The sequence below is a fragment of the Symphalangus syndactylus genome, chromosome 12, assembly GCF_028878055.3.
Source record: "Symphalangus syndactylus isolate Jambi chromosome 12, NHGRI_mSymSyn1-v2.1_pri, whole genome shotgun sequence".
NCBI lineage: Eukaryota > Metazoa > Chordata > Mammalia > Primates > Hylobatidae > Symphalangus > Symphalangus syndactylus.
Genome location: NC_072441.2, coordinates 97,470,677 through 97,493,915, shown reverse-complemented (window position 1 = coordinate 97,493,915; position 23,239 = coordinate 97,470,677). Strand labels below are relative to the sequence as shown.

Sequence of the window (23,239 nt, the reverse complement as noted above, 5' to 3'; positions counted from 1 at the left end):
GTTTTAAGATAATAAAGAAGTAATATGAATAGCTCTATGCACATAGATTTGATAACTTCGATAAAATGCACTACCTCCTTGAAAAACAATCTGAATAGACTTATATCTATTAAAAAAAATAGTGTCACTAATTAATAACCTTCCAAGAAAGAAAGCACTAAGCCCAGATTGTTTCACTGGTGAAATGTACCAGATATTTAAGCAAGAAATTGTACTAATTCTCCACAATCTCTTCTAGAAAACAGAAGTAAAGGGAACACTTCCTGACTCATTCTATAAGGACATCATTATCCTAATGCCAAAAACAGACATTATAAGAAAGAAAAACTGCAGACTCAGATCTCTCATGAACATGATGCAAAACTCCTCAAAAAGATTAGTGAATCAAATCCACCAATGTATAAAAAGGATTATATGCCACTACGAAATGAGATTTATTCCAGGTAGGCAATGTAGCTCAACATTTCAAAATCAATAAATGTAATCGATGACATCCACAGGCTAAAGACGAAAAAATAATGTGATCATTTTAATAGATGTAGAAAAAGCATTTGACAAAACCCAACACTCATTCATGACAAAATCTCTCAGCAAACGAGGAATAAAGGGGAATTTCCTCAAACTTTCTAAAGAGCATCTACAGAAACGCTACACCTAAAATCATAGTGAGTGATGAGAAACTGGGCATTTTGTTCCCCCTAAGATCAGGAACAAGATAAAAATACCCACTCTCATCTGAATGATAGGAAGGAGCCAGCAATGAAAATATCTGCAGAAGATCATTCCAGGCAAGAGGAAATATCAAACATGGGAAAGACCTTGTTATTCTTGAGGAAGACACATGTCTAGGATGATTGGTGCATAATGAATGAACTGGAAAGTGGTAGGAGGTGAGATCACAGGGTGAGAAGGGGCCTGATTATGTAGGACCTTGGAACTAAGGTAAGGAATTTGTATTTTATTCTAATAGCTTTGGAAAGTCATGGAGGGATGTAATCTGATTTACATTTTTGAGAGTATTCTGGTTGCTGACACGAACCTCTCAATTGTGGCAATCTGTAATCTTGGGAGACAGTCTCTCTTTGCATCTGGATCCAGAGACAAGATGTGCTCATTATTTGCTAATGCCGAAGGTACTCTTGCTTATCTAAGTTTTATAATTAGCTTAAGAAATGTGCCAAGGCCAGAGAAGAAAAACATGTAGCCACCACTGCTTTTGCATTGTCACTACAAGGCATGAGGCATTCAAGAGGCAAAGGTGAAGATAAAATATTTGGAAGAATTCAAATTTTAAAAAATCCCAATTTTTAAAAGCATGTGGTTTTTGAAGTGTAGTTTGTCAAACTATTACCAAGAAAATGTGACAATGCAGAATCATCTTTACTGAGACTTATAGTTATGCTTTTAAAAAAGTTTAAGGTCATTGTAGGAAACAACCATTAGGAATGTGTCTGGACTTTGCTGTAAAAATGCTACCTTCAGGCCCTGTCACTTACATCACTCACTACCCCTAATAAAAATGCCACCTGAGAAATTACTTTAAAAATTAATGCGAGGATAACAAGTTTTTCCTGAGGAACACCCGTGATTGCTTCTTCCTCACACAAGAGCTAGGTATTGTAGTACTGTATTTTCTTTTTAAAACTGGCTGCTTAAAACCTGAAGCTCTACACCATCATAGGTGTCAAATAAAAAAGAACTATCCTGATTTAAAGGTTCAAGAGAGGAAGTTTTCCCAATGAAGGGTGTTGGCACTTTTGCTGGATCTGTTTACTGGCCTGGCTTTTTGCCATAAAGGTATCTTCAGAAACTGAGCAAACTTAGGGTTAGCATATTGACTTCCTCTTCATCTGTATTTACCACTCATATCAATGTTACTGCAAGCAGCCTCAGATCTGTTTGAGAATAAGTTGAGTATAAATTTAACCACAGGCAAATTTTATAACTAATTGTCTATTACTGTTAATAAACCAAAATGTACTTTTAGTCTTTCTGTGAAGTGATACTAACAGTAAAGAATATAAGTGAATATGAATATGAGAGACTTAAAAGCACTTTTATAACAACAGTGCAAATTGAAGAGCATTTTCCTTGTGTATGTGAGTCAGTTATTCTTTGCTTTAGCAGAGCACATGAGCAGAAGATGATTATTCTTATTGCTAATCATCAGTACTATTTGTATACCTTAAATGGAGCCTTGGTGTTTAGCTTCCTTATTTCATAATTTTTGCTTTTGATGTTAAATATTTTTGTCTGGATGAAGTACAGCTTCTGCTATTAATCTGCACTGAGAAAAGCTAAAACTATAGGATACCTTAGTAAATGGTACTTAGATTCAATGATATGGGTAGATATTTTCAAGGAGTAATTATTAGCCAGTGAGGCACCACTTATAAACAGAGGGTTTTCTTATTGATAATTTAAAAAGTAAATTATGTTTGTTGATTTCTCAAAAGCTAAATTCTGATTCATTTCTTTTCTTTTCCATAATTTATTCCTATTAAATCCTTCTTCAGTTAAGGTCGATCACAGGACTTCTAATCACATACTGAGAAAACAAAAGCAACACTGCAGGAAATCCCTTTAAACTTTTGCCTTATGGCAAGTGGACATATGCTCAAAGGTGCTTAACACATGAAATAAGTGCTGTAAAAATCTACTAAACAAATGAAAATAATTACATTGCAAATGCTTTTTTCCTTAGAGCACTTGTTTTAAGAAATGTATTTCTGGAATACAAGCTAGAAGGGGTTTTGTCCTGCTGCTCAGGGTTAAATGCAAACTCAAGGTCTCCAGCCTTTGGTATGACACATGAGAGTGAATAACAAAAAGATGGTCTTGAGTTTTTTGATAGTTAGGCATATTTTCATTATAATGGTATCCAGATATGTGATATATCTGATATATAATACACATATAGACACATATATGTCTCTCTATATATTTGTATATAGGTAGATTTTATTATATGTCAAATCTCTATATAACTATAATGAAAGTCTCAACTGTTACCTCAATAACCTTTAACCTGACTACAATATTTAAAAGTTCAATCTCACTACCAGAACACACCCTGACACTTCTGATTCTATTTTGCTTTATGTTTTGCATATTGTTTTTCATCTTCTATCATATGACTTATTTGTTATGTTTATTATTTATTGTCCTCTCTCCATTGAAGGGAAAGAATTTTTGATTCCTTAAAGAAAATATTTCTCACATTATCCGTTTTTTAATTTACAAAATATGTCAATGTCAATGTATCCATTTCAAATATATGTGTGTTAAACATTACAATTATAAAGTCTTTGTGTTCTATAAATGAATGTGCATTAACAATAGCATGTACAGGTGTAAAATTCAGAAAAGTAACCTACTTAAGACATCTCATCTCTTTTCTTTCCCTTCCTTTCAAGTTATCACATTCTACTTTCTGGACTAGAAATTCAGAGATCTGAGCTTATTAAAATAAAGTAAATCAAAGGACTGTGAGAGATTTTCACAAAAATTGCTCAAACAACTCACAAAACTTTTTAATGGCTTCATATTATTGTTTTCAAGACATTTGTACTTTTCTTTTGCAACTGGGTTCTAGGTGGTTGAAGTAATTGACTTCTAAGGAACATATTAGTTTGCTGATATATTCCAAATATATAAAAACAGTGTTTTGCACATATGTGCTGAATAACTATTTTTAAGTGATTTAAAATTTCATGACTCTGTAGAATCTGAACATTTTTTATAAAGTGTATTACTTTGAACAGTTTTATAGGAGATGTGCGTGGTCACATGTTCTCAATTCTTGGCACTCAACTTATTTAAATTTTCTTCTTGGTTACCTACGTTAAATAAATATTGGCTTTTCTAAGTGAAATCATTTATTCAAAACGTAGAGAGTTGCTCAACTTTATACTGTTCTCTTCCTCATATTGTTTACTTATTTATTTCTATACATAGTATAGTAAATGATGACAGATAATTGGGAAGTATTATCTATTTCTGGGATCATATTTCAGACTATGCACATTTACAATTTATACATGTAACTAGTATTAAACAGTGGAGAGGGAAGACACATGGCACTGATTACATATATTGATCTTATATATGTAAAATCTCATAGTCCTTGATGAGTCATAAATTCTAAATACATTTTTCAATGCCTATAGTTGAAATACAGTCATCTATTGATATCTAGTATCGTCAGAGTTTAAAAAGCATAAAGCCCATCAAAGGAAAAGTCCTTGAATAAGAACCAGCTTCCTTTGCTTCATGTACCTACTTCTTGCTAAATCGCCCTGTTCTTACATGTTCTTAATTTTCTTCCCTTGTACAGTTATCGATAGCCAGAGGGTACTCACTTTAGAGGGGAGAAGGAAGAAGACGTTAAATGGAATGTGTAGGGAGAGGGAGAGGGTACACAGAACTGCTGTATTCTATAAAATTGCAAAGTATGTCATTAACATCCCCTCATCGTTCCTTCCTCACCTACATGCAAGTTCTGTGTTTTCATGGTGCCTCTGATTATCCTAATTTACTAGAGTTCTGCACTTTCCCAAAATGCCCCATTTTAGAAATTTATTCCTCTCTCTTCCCTGATCACAAACACTAATTTCTTCAGTAACTTCCATTTTCCCGATTAAATATCAGAAAAAGTGATGAACTTAATAGCATAAAGCACATAAGTTATTCACAAATTATTAGTTCATGAGTTCAGTTACGTGAACTCAATAAATATTCATTAAAGACTTAAATACATATACTACTAAGTGTACAGAAATGCCTAAAATGCAGTTGCTGCTTTTAAGGAACTCACAGTTTAGCAGAAATATGCTTAACTAGCCCAAGGTTAGTATTAGTTTTAATGGAAACTTTTGTTCACAGATCAGAATTGCATTAGTTTTCACAGTATGTTTGTAGTATTTCAGAGGCTGCCATGGGCAATAAGAAATAGATTTCACGTGACGCCATACCTCATCTTGCCTTTTTTTTTTTTTTTTTTTTTAGACAGTCTTGCTCTGTCGCCTGGGCTGGAGTGCAATGGCATGATCACGACTCACTGTGGCCTCCTGCCTCCTGGGTTCAAGTGATTCTCGTGCCTCAGCTTCCCAAGTAGCTGGGATTTCAGGTGTGCTCCACCATGCTATTTTTTTGTTTTGTTTTGTTTCTGTATTTTTAGTAGAGATGGGGTTTTGCCATGTTGGCCAAGCTGGTCTTGAATTCCTGGCCTCAAGTAATCCACCTACCTCAATGTCCCATAGTGCTGGGATTACAGGTGTGAGCCACTGTGCCTGGCCCCATCTTGCATGTTTTGAGCCAGCAATTCTGAATTACCTAAAGATCCTGGAGTAAACTAGTTGATGCCTCTATGTCTTGGCAAATGCTATCATCTCTATGTACAATGCCTTATCCTTTTTGCACAGTTCTTTTTATTCTTCAAAACTCAGCTCTGGGAGGCTGATTTGAGTGATAATAAAACTCCAGTCTCCCATACAGCCAGCTCTGTGTGAATTACTCTTTCTCTATTGGAATTCTCCTGTCTTGATAAATCAGGCTCTGTCTAGGCAGCAGGCAAGGTGAACCCACTGGGCAGTTACAAATTTGGGGGCTCCTCTGGGATTGCCCTTGTGGCTACCTGCCTGTGGTTTGGTATCTGCCTCCAGCGATGGATCCAGAGGTCAGCCCAAGTGGGCTTAGTTCTCTTGGACTGGGGGGGCTGACTCTCGTACTCCCTCTACTGGTGGTGTGCTGCCAACCCAACTGATATGGACAGGAGGCAAGGAAATAGTGGGTAGAAGAGAGCAGTTCCCCGGAAAAGGCCCCACCCTCAAGCCTGGAAACCTGCGGCTCTAAATGGGAACAGGCATTCCTGTTTTCACATCCCAATGTTGCCTTTTCCAAGACCACTCTTGCTCACCATGCCCCTATCCTGTACCCATAAAAAGCCCAAACCCCGGGATCCACAATCAGAAGAGCAGCAGAGTGGAGCAGCAGAGAAGAAGAGAAGGAGCATCTGAACGTTGAGAGGAGTTCGGCTGGGGATGGTCAGAGAGGAGATGGGATGGCTGAACTTCAGGGAAAGATCATCTTATCACTCTATCCCCTTTCCAGCTTCCCACCTATCCCTCCAAGAACCACCTCCATCACTCGATAAAATCCCCGCATTCACCATCCTTTAAGTCCGTGTGACCTGATTCTTCCTGGATGTGGGACAAGGACCCAGATACCAAGAGGGCAGGGTGTAAAAGGCTGTCACCCTGACTCCACTGAGCTGGTGTAACACTTAGCTGTCTGTGGATGGCAACTGCTAAAAGAGCATTAATTGTAACACACCCCTAGATGCTACTGTGGGTCCTGAGACCAAACGCACGCGCCCTGGCTCCTGCACCTGCCTGTCTGCGTGCTCCCCATCCTGTAAGGTATTTGAGCACAGTGGCCGAGCAAACGAACCACACCCCTGTCGCAAGTTCCATGAGGGAGGGTGTCAGGGAACTCTCCCATTTCCTAATATGCATGGATTTAATTGCAATACAGAAATAGTTCTGGGGAGACGTCTCATAACAGTAGCCCTATCACAGGGTGTCTGTCTGTAGCCCCATGGTGGGGTGTCTGTAGCCCTATGGTAGGGTGTCTGTCTGTAGCCCCATTGTGGGTGTCTGGATTGGTGAGTATCCTAGGAGCTGCAAACACCTTCTTCCTTCTCCCAACTGGTCTTGTAGCCCCATGGTGGAATGTCTGTCCATAGCCCCAGTGCAGGGTGTCTGTAGCTCTACCATGGGGTGTCTGTCTCAGTTCAGCTCCTATGGGGGTCTTGGTCTGGATGTAACCCCATTGTGGGGTGTCTGTCTCAGTTCAGCTCCTGGGGGGGTCTCAGTTGGCTCTCCCTAACTAGTAGGAAGAGTCTTGGTTAAGGAGACCTCTCAATCAGGAAGATTTCAGGGAGATTTCTCAGATGGAGAATAGGAGGATAGTTTGGAAGGGATACTCTTGGAGTTGTTGGTTAGGGATCAGATTTGGAATCCTTCTGTCTGTCTCATCTTTGTGTGTTTTTGTATATGTGAAGGGGACCTCTGAAGAAATTGCTTACGGAAGTCCAGCAGACTTAACTCAGAAACCCCCCTTATTTGTCTGGTCACATTTGGTGAGCCCTAAAGAAAGCTCAACAGGCTTGTCTGAGGGTGACTATTCGCTCTTCACCTTGACCAGAGATCCCAATGTGAATTACCATCTGGAGGTGATCCTTTCCCATCTGGAGTGGATCAAAGACAACAGGGACCAACAGGAGAAAGTTTGAGCTTTGTCAGGTTGATATTGGGTGCTGAACAAGGTGACTAGTGTCTGTTTTGTTATATGTATTTTGCTGGGATGAAAAATGTTAATTTGGTTCCCCATGCAGGCCATTGGGTGGCATCTTGCAAAACTGAGAATCTTTTGCCTATGGCTTCATAAAACAGAAAAGGATGATTTTCTTTTGTTAAGTGGCTTGACCCTCACAGCTATGGCACAGCAAGCAGGGTCATCAAAAACTGCTCCATTCTTATGGAAGCTACAGAGAAAGGGAACCTGAAAACCTAGTATGCCGGCAGAAAGGGTAAGAAATTCTTACCACACAAGTTTCTGGTCTCTCTGTGTGAGTCTGTTTGTGGGTGTGTTTGTAAATGTAAGTGTAACTGGTTGTCTCCTCTGCAAGGGTTTGATTAATATATATTTTTTTTAAAAAAAAGGATTTGTGAGAATAGTCTTAGGTTGTAGCAAATCTGGTACACTTTGTGCTAAAAATTTGTCTTTCTATGATGGAGAGAGGGATATCACAGGATAGAACATGGGTTTAGGACACCTATAAGCCTGCTTTTCAAGCCAGCCTGGCAGGCTGGTGAGGTACAAACTTTGCTGCAGGTCCGTAAAACCAATACCAGATGAATTTTCTCTATTGAGTTTTGTATCCTTAAGAGCTTAACCTTGTGACCATGTGGAAATACTTTCTTTTGGTCTCCAGAGGACAGGAATTTTGGAGTTCACGTCATAGTTAGCCCTAAACATTATTTTGCAAATGTTTACTTTTAAAACTGGGCATTGCACTACTTACCCTAGTACTCAGTATTTACGTTATAGCTGTTCCTTTAAATGCGGTACTAAAACTATAGATGACAATACTAATGCCTTTGCCATGCAAGCCTTGGAACCACAGCCAGGTCTGCATGAGTATGCTCAGACAGTTGCAAAGTGGTTCCACTCCTCTCTCCTTGGGTCAACACCTACCCCCACTATGCCCCTGATCAGCAGGAAGAAGTTAGAATGGTCTTCACCCTTTTTCCATCTTCATTAGCCAACACATTAAGATTAACGTGTTATAAAACCCAAAGGGAGGGACTGAAACTGCCATTGCAAAATTGTAGCTGAGACAGTGAAAGAGATGTGACCTAACCAACTCCACCTTGTTTCTAACCTCCAAGCTGTCCTTGTTCATTCCTGGGCATAGGCTGAACTAACTTTGGGAGGAACTTAGTTTATAGTTTATCCCTTTCCCAAAACAAATTTCCTTCTTGCCTGGGCGCTAGACTGCCTTTGTAGGACTAACATTAGCCACAGGATTAGAAATTATGGTTTAGGAGTCATGCAGCTAGAGGCTATAATATTTAAAGATACACTGCCCCTAAGATCAGTACCTGAGACATTTTGCAGACCCTGCACTTGATGGATCAGCTGGCACCACCCAGATCAATAAACTGGCTCATCTGATCCTGTGGCCCCCACCCAGGAACTCAGTGCAAGAAGACACCTTCAACTCCCTATGATTACATCTCTGACCTAACCAATCAGCATTCATGGCTCACTGGCTTACCCCCACCCACCAAATTGTCCTTAAAAACTCTGACCCCTGAATGCTTGGGGAAACTGATTTGAGAAATAATAAAACTCAGGTCTCCCTCCCGCCAAAAAAAAAAAAAAAAAAGTCAGCTCTGATGTCAACACTTTGTAGAATTCATTTTATTGTCACTCTCCTCCTAATTAATTTCTCCATTTTTCAAGCTAAATCTGTACCTTGTGCATCACACTGTGCTCCCTTTGTTTAAGCCTATTTCCTTTTTCAGTCTGTGAGCTCTTTCATGTAGAAGTTATGAATTATTCACCTCCCAGTGGGCCCAGAAGTTAAGGAGCTCAACAGGCAAAATTGAATGAAATTATTGAAAACTAATAGTGCTCTGCCTTATTAAAGAGATAATAGTGAAACCAACCTTTTTTAGAAGCTCAAGATTGTCACTATAGATTGTGAATTACAGATGGTGAATGACTGTACAATATTGCAATTTAATGTTTGTCTCTGCTTGCTGTTAGAAGAGACAAAAAATTTTCTTTTAGTCTAGGTTGTCTTTGCTTTTCATTCTTTTTATTTTTTGTTTTCTGCATGTCAGTCTGTCAACCTTTGAGAATCACTTGAACCCGGGAGGCAGAGGTTTCAGTGAGCCATGACTGTGCCACAGCACTCGAGCTTGGGTGACAGAGCCAGACCGCTAAAAAAGAAAAGCAAGGTGGGGTATGGCATAAGATGAAATCTATTCCTCACTGTGCCTGGCAGCCTCTGAAATACCACAAACATACTGTGAAAACTAATACAATCCTGATCTGTGAACAAAAGTTTCCACTGAAACTTATACTATCTTTGGGATAGTTAAGCATATTTCTGCTGAGCTGTGAGTTCTTTAAAAGCATCTTTTTTCTGGTGTCAGAGTACCTACTTTTAACAACACAACTGTTTTTCTTTTTTGAAATTATCATGTCCTAATTTCTGGGCTGGGAATTCAGAGACCTGAGTTTATGAGACTAAAGTAAGTGAAAGGACTGTGAAAGACTGTCCTAAAAATGGCTCAAGCTTAGTTCACAAACTGTATTAGCTTTGTATTATTGCTTTCACGTCTTTTACACTTGTTTTTGTTTACAGCTTGGTTTTAGGTGGTTGAGATAACTGGAACTCTGACTTCCATTTAAGTGGGGATGTTATGATTTTTACACTATCCATTTCACCTTTAATGCTCAGTTATATTGCACATGGGTTCTATAATTGTAATATTTAACATTTATTTGAAATTGATACATTAATATCTAAACCTTTCATAAGTTAAAAAATGTTTGATAATGTAGCAACTATTTTTCTTATAGAATTCCACACATAATTTTAAAATTTTTCTTATTTTCATTTTGGAATATCAATAAAGATACTCTAGAACCTACTTTCATCCTTTTGGAAAACTATGTAATGTAATAGTCACTGTTAAGCACTTTGTATGCATCAGGCACTGGGCTAAGTACATGGATTACCTCACTTAATCTTCACAAAAATAAGGCAAATATTATGATCTCTATGTTATTGATGGGGAAATTGGCCAGAAATTAAAATCTTCTACAGGCTAGTTAAACATAGGAGATATGAGTCATATATCAATCAATCCTGGAAAACCCATGTTTCTTACATGTTCAACTCCACAGTTATGGTTTGCCCACCATTTCATTAATACTTCTTGTAACATCTTTATTGTTGACATATAATTCATATACCAATACCATACAATTCAACTTTTAGTGGTCACCCACCCATTTCCCCTTAACAACTCCTTTGTTCCAGCCCTAGGCAAACACTAGTTCATTTTCAATCTCTATAGATTTACCTATTTTGGACATTTCATATTAATGGAATTATACAATATGTGATCTTTTGTGTCTGGCTTCTTTCATAACATAATATTTATGTTTTCAAGGTTCATCAATGTTGTAGCATCTATCAGTACTTCATTCCTTTTTTTGTCTAAAACTTTTTATTGTGGTAAAAAAACACCTATCATAAAACTTATTATCTTAACCATTTTTAAGTGTACATTACCATGATATTAAACACATTCACATTGCTATGCAAACATCATTACCATCCATCTCCAGAACACTTTATTTTTTAAAACTGACACCTTATACCCATTAAACAATAACCTCTCATTTCCCCTGCCTTAACAGGCCCTGGAAAACACGATTCTACTTTCTGTCTCTAAGATTTTGACTGTTCTGGGCACTTCATATAAGTGGAATGACACAATATTGTGTTTTTATGACTTTTTCTTGCCTAATTGCTCTGGCTAGGACTTCCAGTATTATGTTTAATAGCAGTAGTGAAAGCAGCCATCCTTGCTTTGTACCTGATTTTAGATGAAAAGCTTTCAGTTCTTCACTATTGAATATGATGTTTGCTGTGGGTTTTTCATACATGGTTTTATTATTATTTTACCTAGCGTAATGTCTTCAAAGGTTCATCCCATTGTAGCATACGTTAGAATTTCCTTCCTTTTAAAGGCTGAATAATATTCCATCATGCATATATACTATATTTACTTATCCATTCATCTGTCAACGGTCACTTGGGTTGCTTCAACATTTTAGCAATTGTGAAGAATGCTTCTATGAACATGAGTGTACAAATATTTTTTCAAGATCCTGCTTGCGATTATTTTGGGTATATGCTCAGAAATGGGATTGCTGGATCATACGGTAATTTAATTTTTAATTTGTTGAGTAATTGCCATACTGTTTTCCATAGCAGTTGTACCATTTTACATTCCCACTAACAGTGCATAAGGGTTTCAATTTCTCCACATCCTTGCCAATATTTATTTTGTCTTAATACTAATCTTCCTAATGAGGGTTGTATCTCATAGTGGTTTTGATTTGCATGTCTCTAATAATTAGTGATATTTAGCATCTTTTCATGAGTTTCTTGGCAATTCATGTATTTTTGGAGAAATGTCTAATCAAGTTCTTTGTCCACTTTTTGAATTGGATTGTTTGTTTTTATAATTGTTGTTGAGTTTAGAAGGTCTCTATTTGTTATGGATATTAATACCTTAGATACCTATGAACATTAGATGTATCATTTGCAAATATTTTCTCCCATTTCATAGGTTGCCTTTTCATTCTGCTGATAATGTCTAGTGAGCAAAAGTATTTAAAATGCAATAGTACTTAATATTTGTGCAGTCCAATTTGTTTACTTTTGCATGTGCTTTTGGTGTCATATCTAAGAAATTATTGTCAAATCCAATGTGGCAAAGCTATTGCTCTGTTTCCTTATAAGAGTTCATAGTTTTAGTTCTTACATTTACATCTTTGATCCATTTTATTTTTGAATATGGTGTGAGGTAAGGGTCCAACCTCATTCATTTGCATGTGGATATCTAGTTTTCCCAGAACCATTTGTTGAAAGATTATATCCTTTCCCCACTGAGTTTCATAAAACCCTTGTGAAAAATCATTTGACCATATATGTGAAAGTTTATTTATGACCTCTAAATTTGATTCCATTGGTTTATAAAGCTGTCTTTATGCAGTACCACATAGTTTAAAATTTTAGCTTTATAGTAAGTTTTGAAATCAGGAAGTATTAGTGCTCCAACTTTGTTCTTTTTCAAGACTATTTTGGCTTTTGGGGTTCCTTGAAATTACATACAAATTTTAGGATGGATTTCTTTATTTCTGCTTTTCTGAGATTTTGGTAGGTATTACATTGAATCTGCATATCTACTTTGGGTAATACTGACATCTTAATAATATTGTCCTCCAATCCATTAACATGGGATAGCTTTCCATTTATCTGTTTTATGGTTTGCATTGTATGCATCTTTCATCTATTTAGTTAATTCTTAAGTATTTTATTTTTGATACTATTGTAAATTGAATTGTTTTCTTAATTTCCTTTTAGATTGTTCATCATTAGTGTATAGAAATACAACTGACTTTATGTGCTGACTTTGTCTCTTGCAATTTTTGCTGAATGTATTCTAATAGTTTTAAAAATGATATCTTTAGGGTTTTCTATGTATAAGACCTGTCATTTGCAAATAGAGATAATTTCACTTCTTCCTTTCTAATCTGGCTGCCTTATATTTCTTTTTCTTGCCTAATTGCTCTGGCTTGTACTTCCAGTACTATGTTTAATAGCAATAGTGAAAGCCGGCATCCTCATCTTATACCTGATCTTTGATGAAAAGCTTTCAGTCTTTCAGAATTGAGCATGATGTTTGGTGTGGGTTTTTCATATATGCCTTTTATTAAGTTGACGCAGTATCCTTCTATTCCAAGTTTGTTTGTTTTTTATCATGAAAGAGTGCTGAATTTAATGCTTTTTCTGCATCAATTAAAATGATCATTCAGTTTTTCTCCTTCCGTTAATGTAGCATACTGCATCAATTTTTGTATGTTAAACCATCCTTACATTCTAGGAATAAATCCCTTTTGGCCATGGTGCAGTATCTTTGTAATATGCTGCTGAAATCGGGTATTTTGTAGAGGATTTTTGCAAATCCCTTGCATGTGATGAGTTGCTTCTTTCTTGTCTTTTGACAGTTTGATGGATAATTTGCTTCAGTGGAGGTTTGTTTGAATTCATCCTACTTGGAGTACATTGAGCTTCTGTGATGATCATATTCATATCCTTTATTAAACTTGGGAAGTTTTCAGCCATTATTTCTTCAAATTATCACACTACTTCTTTCTCTTTTCTCAAGGACTCCCACAATGCATACTGTGGTCCATTTGATACTGTTCTACAGGTCCCCTAGACTCTGTTCACTTTTAACTTTTTAATTTTTTTGTTTCTCAGATACAACAATTTCAATTGTCTTATCTTTAAGTTCACTGATTCTTTCTTCTGCCTGCCCAAATCTGCTTTTGAATCCCAATAGTAAGATTTTCATTTCAGTTGTACTTTTCAGCTCTAGAATTTCTTTGATTTCTTTCTTAGTTTTCAATTTATTGATATTTCCATTTTGTTTATATATTATTTTCTTCACTTTCTCCACAACTTTCCTTAGTTAGTTGAGCATCTTTACGATTTAAGGTCTTCTCAGGTTTTTTTCTGAGTTTATGCCTTTCTCTGGGTGTTCAATTTAACTTTATACTTTTCTCTGTAAATGTAGTTGCTTTTTAATGTCTTAGTCTTTAATGTTTGTCTTTCAAAAGGAAGAAAACAAGGAAAATTCCCTGGAAGTTGCTTCAGCTGGAGGAGTAAAAGCTTACAATGGTGGGGGAAGGTGCAACAACAATGCAGCTACCTCTGTGTTTGCAGCTCCTTGATCAGAAGCAGTAATCAATTATCAGAACATAGACCCTCATCAATAGGAGGACAGGGTCCTTACTGCTCACTGACTCTCATGAACTATGTGCAAGCTGCTCCTGCAAGTAATGCAGACTGCCTGCTAGAGAGCTGGGGTTTGGGGTTGGGTAGATGATACTGAAGTAAGAGCTGAAATTCACCAAAATAAATTCAGTTTTCTGTCCAAGCCTTCCCTTGAAAGTTGCAAGCCTTTAATAGACTCCACAGTTCCAAAATAGTTACAAGAGACACGCTTTGACAATGCAATTGTTTTTCTAGGTGGGGAGATAGATTCCTGGTGCTTCCTATTCCACCATCTTTTTTAGAATCCTCCAGCAGTACTTCATTTATTTTTATTGCAGAATAATATTCCATTGTATAGATATATAACATTTATCCATTCATCATTTGATGGACATTTGAGTCATTTCCACTTTTGGCTACCAATCATGCTGCTATATCCCAATCAGGCAAGAGAAAGAAATAATGGGCATCCACATTGGTAAAGAGGAAATCAAACTGTTGCTGTTGGCCAGTGACATAATCATACACTAGAAAACCATCCAAAAAGATTCTAGAACTGATAAATTAATTCAGTAAAGTTTCAGGATATAAATTCAATGTACACAAATCAGTAGTGAGGCAGGAGAATAGGGTCTGAAGGCAGGGAACCTAAGGCCATTTCACACTGACTTCCTAGAATGCAGTTGAAAGGAAAACCCTAACTTGCCATGCCTAAGTAACAAAAGGACCAGAGGCTACTTCCTTGGCAAATCCCCTTTTCTGCAGATGGGAAATTGAAAGTACCCCTGATTGGTTGCAAAGAGCATAGGAGTGTAATGTTTGTGTAGGAGTGTAACTTTGTAACTTCACTTCATTGGTTGCTTCCCACAACCAATCAGACTGATTGCGGGCCACCACTTCATTTACATGGGGTGAACCAATGTATAGTGTCCAATGGGAAACCTCTAGGGGGTATTTGGACCCGAGAAGATTCTGTATCTGGAGCCCTTGAGCCACTGCTCATGCCCGTTGCCACACTGTGGAGTGTACTTTCATTTTCAATAAAAATCTCTGCTTTTGTTGCTTCATTCTTTCCTTGCTTCATTTGTGTGTTTTTTCCAATTCTTTGTTCAAAATGCCAAGAACATGGACACCCTCCACCGGTAACAGTAGCACTGCTATATACCAACAGCAACCAAGATGAGAATCAAATCAGGAAGTCAACCCCATTTACGATAGCTGCAAAAAATAAAATACTTAGGAATATACCTAACCAAGGAGGTGAAAGATCTCTACAAGGAAAACTAAAAAACACTGATGAAAGAAATCATAGATGACACAAACAAATGGAAGCAAATCCCGTGCTCATAGATGGGTAGAATCACTATTGCGAAAATGACTATACTGCCAAAAGCAATCTACAAACTCAATTGCAATTCTGATCAAAATACCATTATCATTCTTCACAGAACTAGAAAAAACAACCCTAAAATTCATACAAAACCAAAAAGGAGCCTGCAGAGCCAAAGGAAAACTAAGCAAGAAGAACAAATCTGGAGGCATTACATTACCCAACTTCAAAGTATACTACAAGGCTATAGTCACTAAAACATCATGGTACTGGCATAAAAACAGGCACACAGACTAATGAAACAGAATAGCGAACCCAGAAATGAAGCTAACTGATCTCTGACAAAGCACACAAAAATATAAAGTGAGGAAAGGACACCCTATTCAACAAATGGTGCTGGGATAATTGGCAAGCAACATGTAGAAAAATGAAACTGGATCCTCATCTCTCACCTTATACAAAAATCAACTCAAGATGGATCAAATACTTAAATCTAAGACCTGAAACCATAAAAATTCTAGAAGACAACATTGGAAAAACCCTTCTAGACATTGGCTTTGGTAAAGACTTCATGACCAAGAATCTAAAAGCAAACACAACAAAAACAAAAACAAAGGTAAGTAGACGGGACTTAATTAAACTAAAAAGCTTCTGCATAGCAAAAGAAATAATCAGCAGAGTAAACAGACAACCCACAGAGTGGGAGAAAATCTTCACAAACTATGCATCTAACTAAGGACTAATATCCACAGTCTTCAAGGAACTCAAACAAATCAGCAAGGAAAAAACAAATAATCTCATCAAAAAGTGGGCTAAGGACACGAATAGACAATTCTCAAAATAAGATATTCAAATGGTCAATAAAGAGATGAAAAAATGCTCAACATCACTAATCATCAGGGAAATGCAAATCAAAACCTCAATACGATACCACCTTACTCCTGCAAGAATGGTCATAAGCAAAAAATAAAAAAAACAACAGATGTTGGCATGGATGTGGTGAACAGGGAACACTTTTATACTGGTAGTGGGAATGTAAACTAGCACAATCACTATGGAAAACAGTGTGGAGATTCTTTGAAGAACTAAAAGTAGATCTACCATTTGATGCAGCAATCCCACTACCGGTTATCTACCCAGAGGAAAAGAAGTCATTATGTGAAAAAGACACTTGCACGTATGTTTATCGCAGTACAATTCGCAATTACAAAAATAACCAAACCAAATGCCCATTAACCAACGAGTGGATAAAGAAAATGTGGCACATATACATACCATGGAATACTACTCAGTCATACGAAGGAATGAAATTATGGCATTGTAGCGACCTGCATGGAAATGGAGGTTACTTCATCATTATTCTAAGTTAAGTAACTCCGGAATGGAAAACCAAACATCATATGTTCTCACTTATAAGTGGGAGCTAAGCTATGAGGATGCAAAGGCATAAGGATGATACAGTGGACTTCGGGGACTTGGGAGAAAGGGTGGGAGCAGGATGAGGGATAAAAAACTACATATTGGTTAGGAGGCCCAGGTGGGCGGACTGCCTGAGCTCAGTTGTTGGAGACCAGCTTGGGCAACATGGTGAAACCCCATCTCTACTAAAAATACAAAAAGTTAGCCAGGCATGGTGGCGTGCCTGTAGTTTCAGCTACTCTGGGGGCTAAGACACGAGAATCGCTTGAATCCGGGAGATGGAGGTTGAAGTGAGCCCAGATCGTGCCTCTTCACTCCAGCCTGGGTGACAGAGCGAGACTCTGTCTCAAAAACAAAACAAGCAAACAAACAAACAAACTCTACAAATTTGGTACAGTGTACACTGCTCAGGTGATGGGTGCACCAAAATCTCAGAAATCACCACTAAAGAACTTATCCATGCAACCAAACACCACCTGTTCCCCCAAAACCTACTGAAACTTAAAAAAAAAGCTGATATTACCCATTATTTGAAAAATACAAATTTAGGGGGATGGTCAGAGGAAAAAACTATTAACCTAGGAGTTCTGAAACCTAGGGTCTACTTCCAGCTTTGGTAAGTAACTCTACAACTCTACATCCATTAAAGGAGATTTGACTAAAATTCCTTCAACCTTTAGCAGTGAATAACCTTTTTTGGGGGCGTCTTCTTCCAAGTGCTGAAGCAATAGCAACATTAGGTCATTACAACTACACCACATCTAGGAAGTGCACTCAATATTACAATTCATTTTGACCTTCCATTTTAAAAAACCTTAAGTCTATAACTTGAAGAATATCTAAAAATTTAATTTTACATTGCCTCTCTTGGAGAAAAGGTGCTCTCCATCATATCAAGTGATAGAAATCCTAATAATAATTTAAAAACAATCCAAACACACTGGACTGTACTGAGGAAATATTTTTACTTCTCTCAGTTCTTATTTATTTCTGGCTGGGAATGGATAGTTGTTAAAATCTTCTCAACTTTCACCACATCTAAATTCATCTTGCTTTGCCTTTATACATAAAGATAAGCAGAATTTGAGAAAATTCTAGTTGACCATTTTGACGTGCCTCAAAGGTGGAGCAAAAATACTATTTTCTTTGGCAACTCTCTTGGGTAAAGTTTTGGTTTTGATTAGGAAAAAAAGAAGCTGAGGGTCAAAAATATGGTAACTAATCAGCAATTTGCTTATCTACTAATGAAAACTAAAAACTACCTTTTTACGTTAACTGCGAAGCACATAACATATAGAAATATAGTTTTAGAAGTTGTCCTAAGAAATTCTGAATCTTACGAGAGACAGCTACAAGAGGGAAATTTCACAACCAACACAGCGGCACTTCGCGAGTCTCTAATAACGTCAGTGACGCATGGATTCCTTAGTCGTCCCCGTAGAAACCTCAGCTTCACTTGACCTTTGCAAGCACCGGGATGGGTGCCGGGAGGGGTCGGTGTTCTGAGGATATCGCGTGAGCCTGCGCGGGTTTTTGTCGCTAGTAGTTAGAGAGGCCCGGATGGAGGACGCAGAGGCACGCTGTTGCCATGGCAGTGTGGTCCTGGCTGCCGCGGAGGCAGGTTCCGGGGTCTCCTTTGCCTCGATGTGAAGAGCTTAAAAAGAGGAGGAGAGGAGAACTCCCCCGGCCATCTCTGTGATCCCAGCCGCCGCATTTTACACAGGCAGGAGGGATATAGAGGGAGAGAAGGGAAGGACGATGCGGAGATGTTAATGGTAGGATAGAGGGTAAAGGTAAAACGTCTGGTGTAGCTGGGAGGGAAGGTAGGTAGTGAGGGAAGAAGCTTTGTGGTGGCGCCTTATTCTCTGGAGTCCGAGGTCCACGGAGTCTGGCACTGGTGGGGAAGTCTGGTAACACCTTGCTTCACTATGTATGAAGGATACTCGTCTGAGGGTAGCTTAGACTAAGTTTTTGTCATATTCTTTCCCCTCTCAAAGTTCTTGAACGTGGAAAGTAATAATTTTGTCCCTGGGAGAAAAAGTCACTCCCGAAATTGTAGCTTCCATAAGGAGGCAATGGTATTCACTTCGTTGGTGGTAACTTGGGATCCTGAATACAGATTAAAATTATCACCTAAAGTCCATAAAATATTTATCATCATACTTTGTGACAGTTTATGATTTTTTAAAAACTTACTTATAGCATCACAGTCTTGGCAGGATACACAGGAATAATGGGCCAGATGGTTTCATGATGTGTGGATTAGTTTTTGCTTAAGTACTTACTTTATATTAAAAGGCATTCTCTTTGACGTGCTTTTAGTTCTTAGATTTTTAAGCTAGCATATGTTTAAAACGCTGTAAGACGGGACTCAATTATTTAAACTATTTTTGAATATCCTGAATTCTGGAAGAAAGTTATCAAAATTATGTATACATATGGACTTGGTTTAAGACTCCTGCTGAAAGATCGGCAGTTCACCTATCCACATGGGATTTACCAGACACTCAGGGAGGAAGGAATTGATTTCCGTCTCTTACTACAGTTCCCTTAAAGAGGGTAGAGCTGGTCTAAGCCACTTACCTAGATTTTTACTGATAATAACTGTTGAAATTTAAATGTGTGAAACTCACAAGAATAAAGTAGGAAGCGTTAAGTGATTTTGTTTGTGTAAGATGTATTTTTGTTCTAGCTTGTTGATTGTGTACCATATGGACAGTACCCTGGAGATGAAGATTAAAAGAATTGAAGGGGTTGAATATCCTGTGACGCATTTGAAAAAGGCTTAAGGGATTTGATAGCCAGAGTTTGTAATTTATGTTCTTTGTTTACTTGAGAACCAGCCATGAGGGTTTTTTTTTTTAAGTTACAGGAAAAGAATTGCACTTCAGATTTGATGCGACTTAATTTACTTCTCAGAGTTACCTTAACTATGGCTTTTTTTTTCCTTTGAATTATGGCATAATAGTATGACTTAAAGACCCCTAACCTGTTAAATTTTTAATTACTGTGCTTTTAATTTATTATACAGATCTTATGTTTTCATTTTAAATTTTAGTTTTCGTGTGTGTGGGATTCTCTGTAAACAATAAAACATATCTACTAAAGTCTTCAGGCAACCATTCATTTATAAGTTCAGAACTATGTTTATCATAAAATAAGGGAAAGCACTGAAGAGTTCCAAAGAAATATTCTTATAATATTTATGTAACTCAAACATCTTTTTTTTTTTTTTTTTGAGACTTTTTTTTTTTTTTTTTTGAGACGGAGTCTTGCTCTGTCCCGGAGGCTGGAGTGCAGTGGCGCGATCTTGGCTCACTGCAAGCTCCGCCTCCCGGGTTCACGCCATTCTCCTGCCTCAGCCTCTCCGAGTAGCTGGGACTACAGGCGCCCGCCACCACGCCCGGCTAATTTTTTGTGTTTTTAGTAGAGACGGGGTTTCACCGTGGTCTCGATCTCCTGACCTCGTGATCCGCCCGCCTGGTGATCCGCCCGCCTCCGCTGGGATTACAAGCGTGAGCCACCGCGCCCGGCCCAAACATCTTAAAATAATAAATTTCAAGATCCCTGCTCTGAAAAGAAAACTGATTATTCCAAGGCATTGTGACTGTGAAAAGTACTATTTTTACTGTAAGTATTTTGGATTACAGTGAGTTTTATTCTGTATCATTCATGGTGCCCTTGCTTTTAATTGGTAGGTAGTTAGACATAATAGCTTAAGCAATTTAGCTTGTCTTGTAGTTAGGAAGTGAAACTCACTCTGAAGTTTTGATTTGGTTTCTCCAGATCACTTCAAAATTTGTGCTCAACCTGATTTAGAAATTATTGAAGGGCTTACTTTTGAGTCCTTTAGCAAATCTATTTTGTGTTTTTAGTTTAAAATAAATAAATATCTGGAAGGAATTGTAGTCCAATGAATAGTTTAGAAAAAAATAATAATTATCCAGTTGAACAATTAACAGTTATTTTTGAATAATAATTAAGTTGAATAGCAGTTATTATTCAGTAATAACTTAGTCTGGCCAAAGGTTTGGGGAGAACAAAGCGAAGCTAATGGCTAAAACAGCTTGTGGATTATTTATTAATTCAGCGTACCTAAAGTGTACCGAAAATTAACTTTATCTTGAGAGGGAAAAGGAACCAACATCAATAACTATTTGAGGAATTGGGGGAAGGTGGGAGAGTTTTTAGGAATGTTTACCTATGGAAATGTCTTGCCATTGCAAATCTCTCTTTTATGGTGTATTCAAGTGCATGTTCATTTTGAACATTCCATTTTGTGTTTCTCTGTGTTAATTAGCTTACCTACAGCATTAATCTCCATACTCCATTCCTCCTCTAGAGCGGGCATAACATATACCTTATCTTTTAAAACCTTATAGCATATTTCCTTCACAAACAGAAAATGAATGAAAATAAAGATACTGATTCAAAGAAAAGTGAAGAATACGAAGATGACTTTGAAAAGGACCTGGACTGGTTAATTAATGAAAATGAAAAAAGTGATGCCAGCATAATAGAGGTATATATTGCCAACAGCATTCATAATAATTATATTACAAAGTGCTTTGCAATTCTTTAAGGTTTTCACATTATTATCTCATCTAAGCATCACAAAATTTCTTTGATCTACATTGGGCAAATTACTGTTATCCTCATCTTAAAGATAAGAAAAATGAGGCATAGATTGCTTAAGTGTTGTATCCTAAGGCATAGGGCAGGTTAGTGAGAGAACAGTTATTACACTAGCATTTAATAAACTAAAATGACCATTATAAAATTATAATTTAAATAATATAAATAGTAAAATCATGATTTATTGCATCAAAAGTAAAAAATACAGTTAACTCCTACTTTCTGTGAACTTAGGTAAAATCATGGGGTTATGCTATTAAAATAAATGAAAAATAAAGCAAATCCTCTAAACACATGACCTTTTAGCTAATATTTAAGACTTTAAGACTGAATTAGCTCTTCTTGGCAATGAATATAGAGAACAAAGTAAAGGGTCAAAGTCTGAGTCACGGGAATACTCCTAGGAAAAGTGGATGCATTAAGCATGGTCATATACTATTTATCAGAGATGAAGAAAGGAAGTCCAGGAAAATTAACCAGTTCCTGCTTCAAGGTAGGTTATTTCTCTCTGTCTTTACGTGTGTATAATGTGTATATGTATTTCTGTAAAACATACATATATATATATATGCATATGTATGTGTGTATGTATATGTATATATATAAGTTAGTGTCAATAAGTAGGAAAAGGAATAACACTGGGATATAAATAGGTGACTTTGGAGGGATAATGATCAGAGTTATAGCAGAAGCCAGTTTTAAAGGTGTTAAGGAAAAGACTATGAGGAAATGCAGGTTTTATATTACAGACTTCTTAGTTCCATTTTGCTTTCTTATATAATGGAAAAGACAAATGGGATACACAATATTTGAAGATGGAAACAGAGTCAAAAGTGAAGATTTTTCTAAGATGGCTTTTAAAAGGGAGTTTTATGCATCCTAACAGAAAAATAAGCAGAATAAGTAGAGGCAGATACCTGGAGTGGTAAGGTTGAACCAATTTCTCAAGACTGGAAGGGTATGAGATCCAAAGCACAGTGTGATAGAATTAGAGAGGTAATAGGGATGATTTATTGTTTCATTTTCTAATTCAACAAGTATTAATGATAACCTATCATATCAGGCTGTTCTAGGTGCTAGGGATATATATAGCAGGGATAAAATAAAAGTGCTGTTATGAATCTTACACATTCCAGTGGATGATTATAATAACCTCTTCTTTTGAGACTTTTGAGAAAAGGGGATGACTGAGCTAGAGACACGTAAGAGGGTTGGGGGAAGATTTTTTGTAAAAAGTGGGTTTTCAAAAGAAAAGAAAAACTAAAGGAGAGTTCAGAAACAGAGACTATAAGAATGAACCAGAGATCTGCCATCCTCATAATATTGGAAAAATAAAAAAGAATGAACTAGAGAAACAAATAAGGCTAAAATGAACACTTGTGATACAGAGATCTTAGTTAAATCATAGTTATTTGGCAGTCATTTAAATGGGCCAGGTTTATTTGCTTATTAGACATCTGACTATGGGACAAGATGACCTTCACTATCACACAGGATGACCTACGAGCAAATGAAGTAGGAAAGTGATTTTAAGGGGTTGAAGAGACAAGCATGTAGTAGCTCCCATAGAACTGCTTTAGGAGGGAGAGAACTTTGACAAAGAGAAAAAAATATATATATAAAAAATATTTATATACATTTATATATTATATCTTTTTTTATATATATAAGCTTTTAGTTAGATACAGCAGAAGTGGAGT

The 23,239-nt window shown here is 37.0% G+C and overlaps 1 protein-coding gene across 8 annotated transcripts in view; it reads left to right on the top strand.

Annotated features, from left to right (window-relative positions):
* Positions 1 to 23,239, top strand: part of CCDC181 (coiled-coil domain containing 181) — a 56,864-nt gene that overhangs the window by 5,462 nt on the left and 28,163 nt on the right. The window contains exons 1-2 of one of the 8 annotated variants that reach the window (XM_063627226.1): positions 18,440 to 18,679; positions 21,307 to 21,426. In XM_063627226.1, coding sequence (XP_063483296.1) covers positions 18,671 to 18,679; positions 21,307 to 21,426 — 129 coding nt within the window. In that variant the 5' untranslated portion in view covers positions 18,440 to 18,670. Of the gene's footprint in view, positions 1 to 18,439; positions 20,535 to 21,286; positions 21,427 to 23,239 lie in introns of those variants that run through there. The other 7 variants (XM_063627225.1, XM_063627228.1, XM_063627230.1 and 4 more) reach the window with 7 other exon arrangements.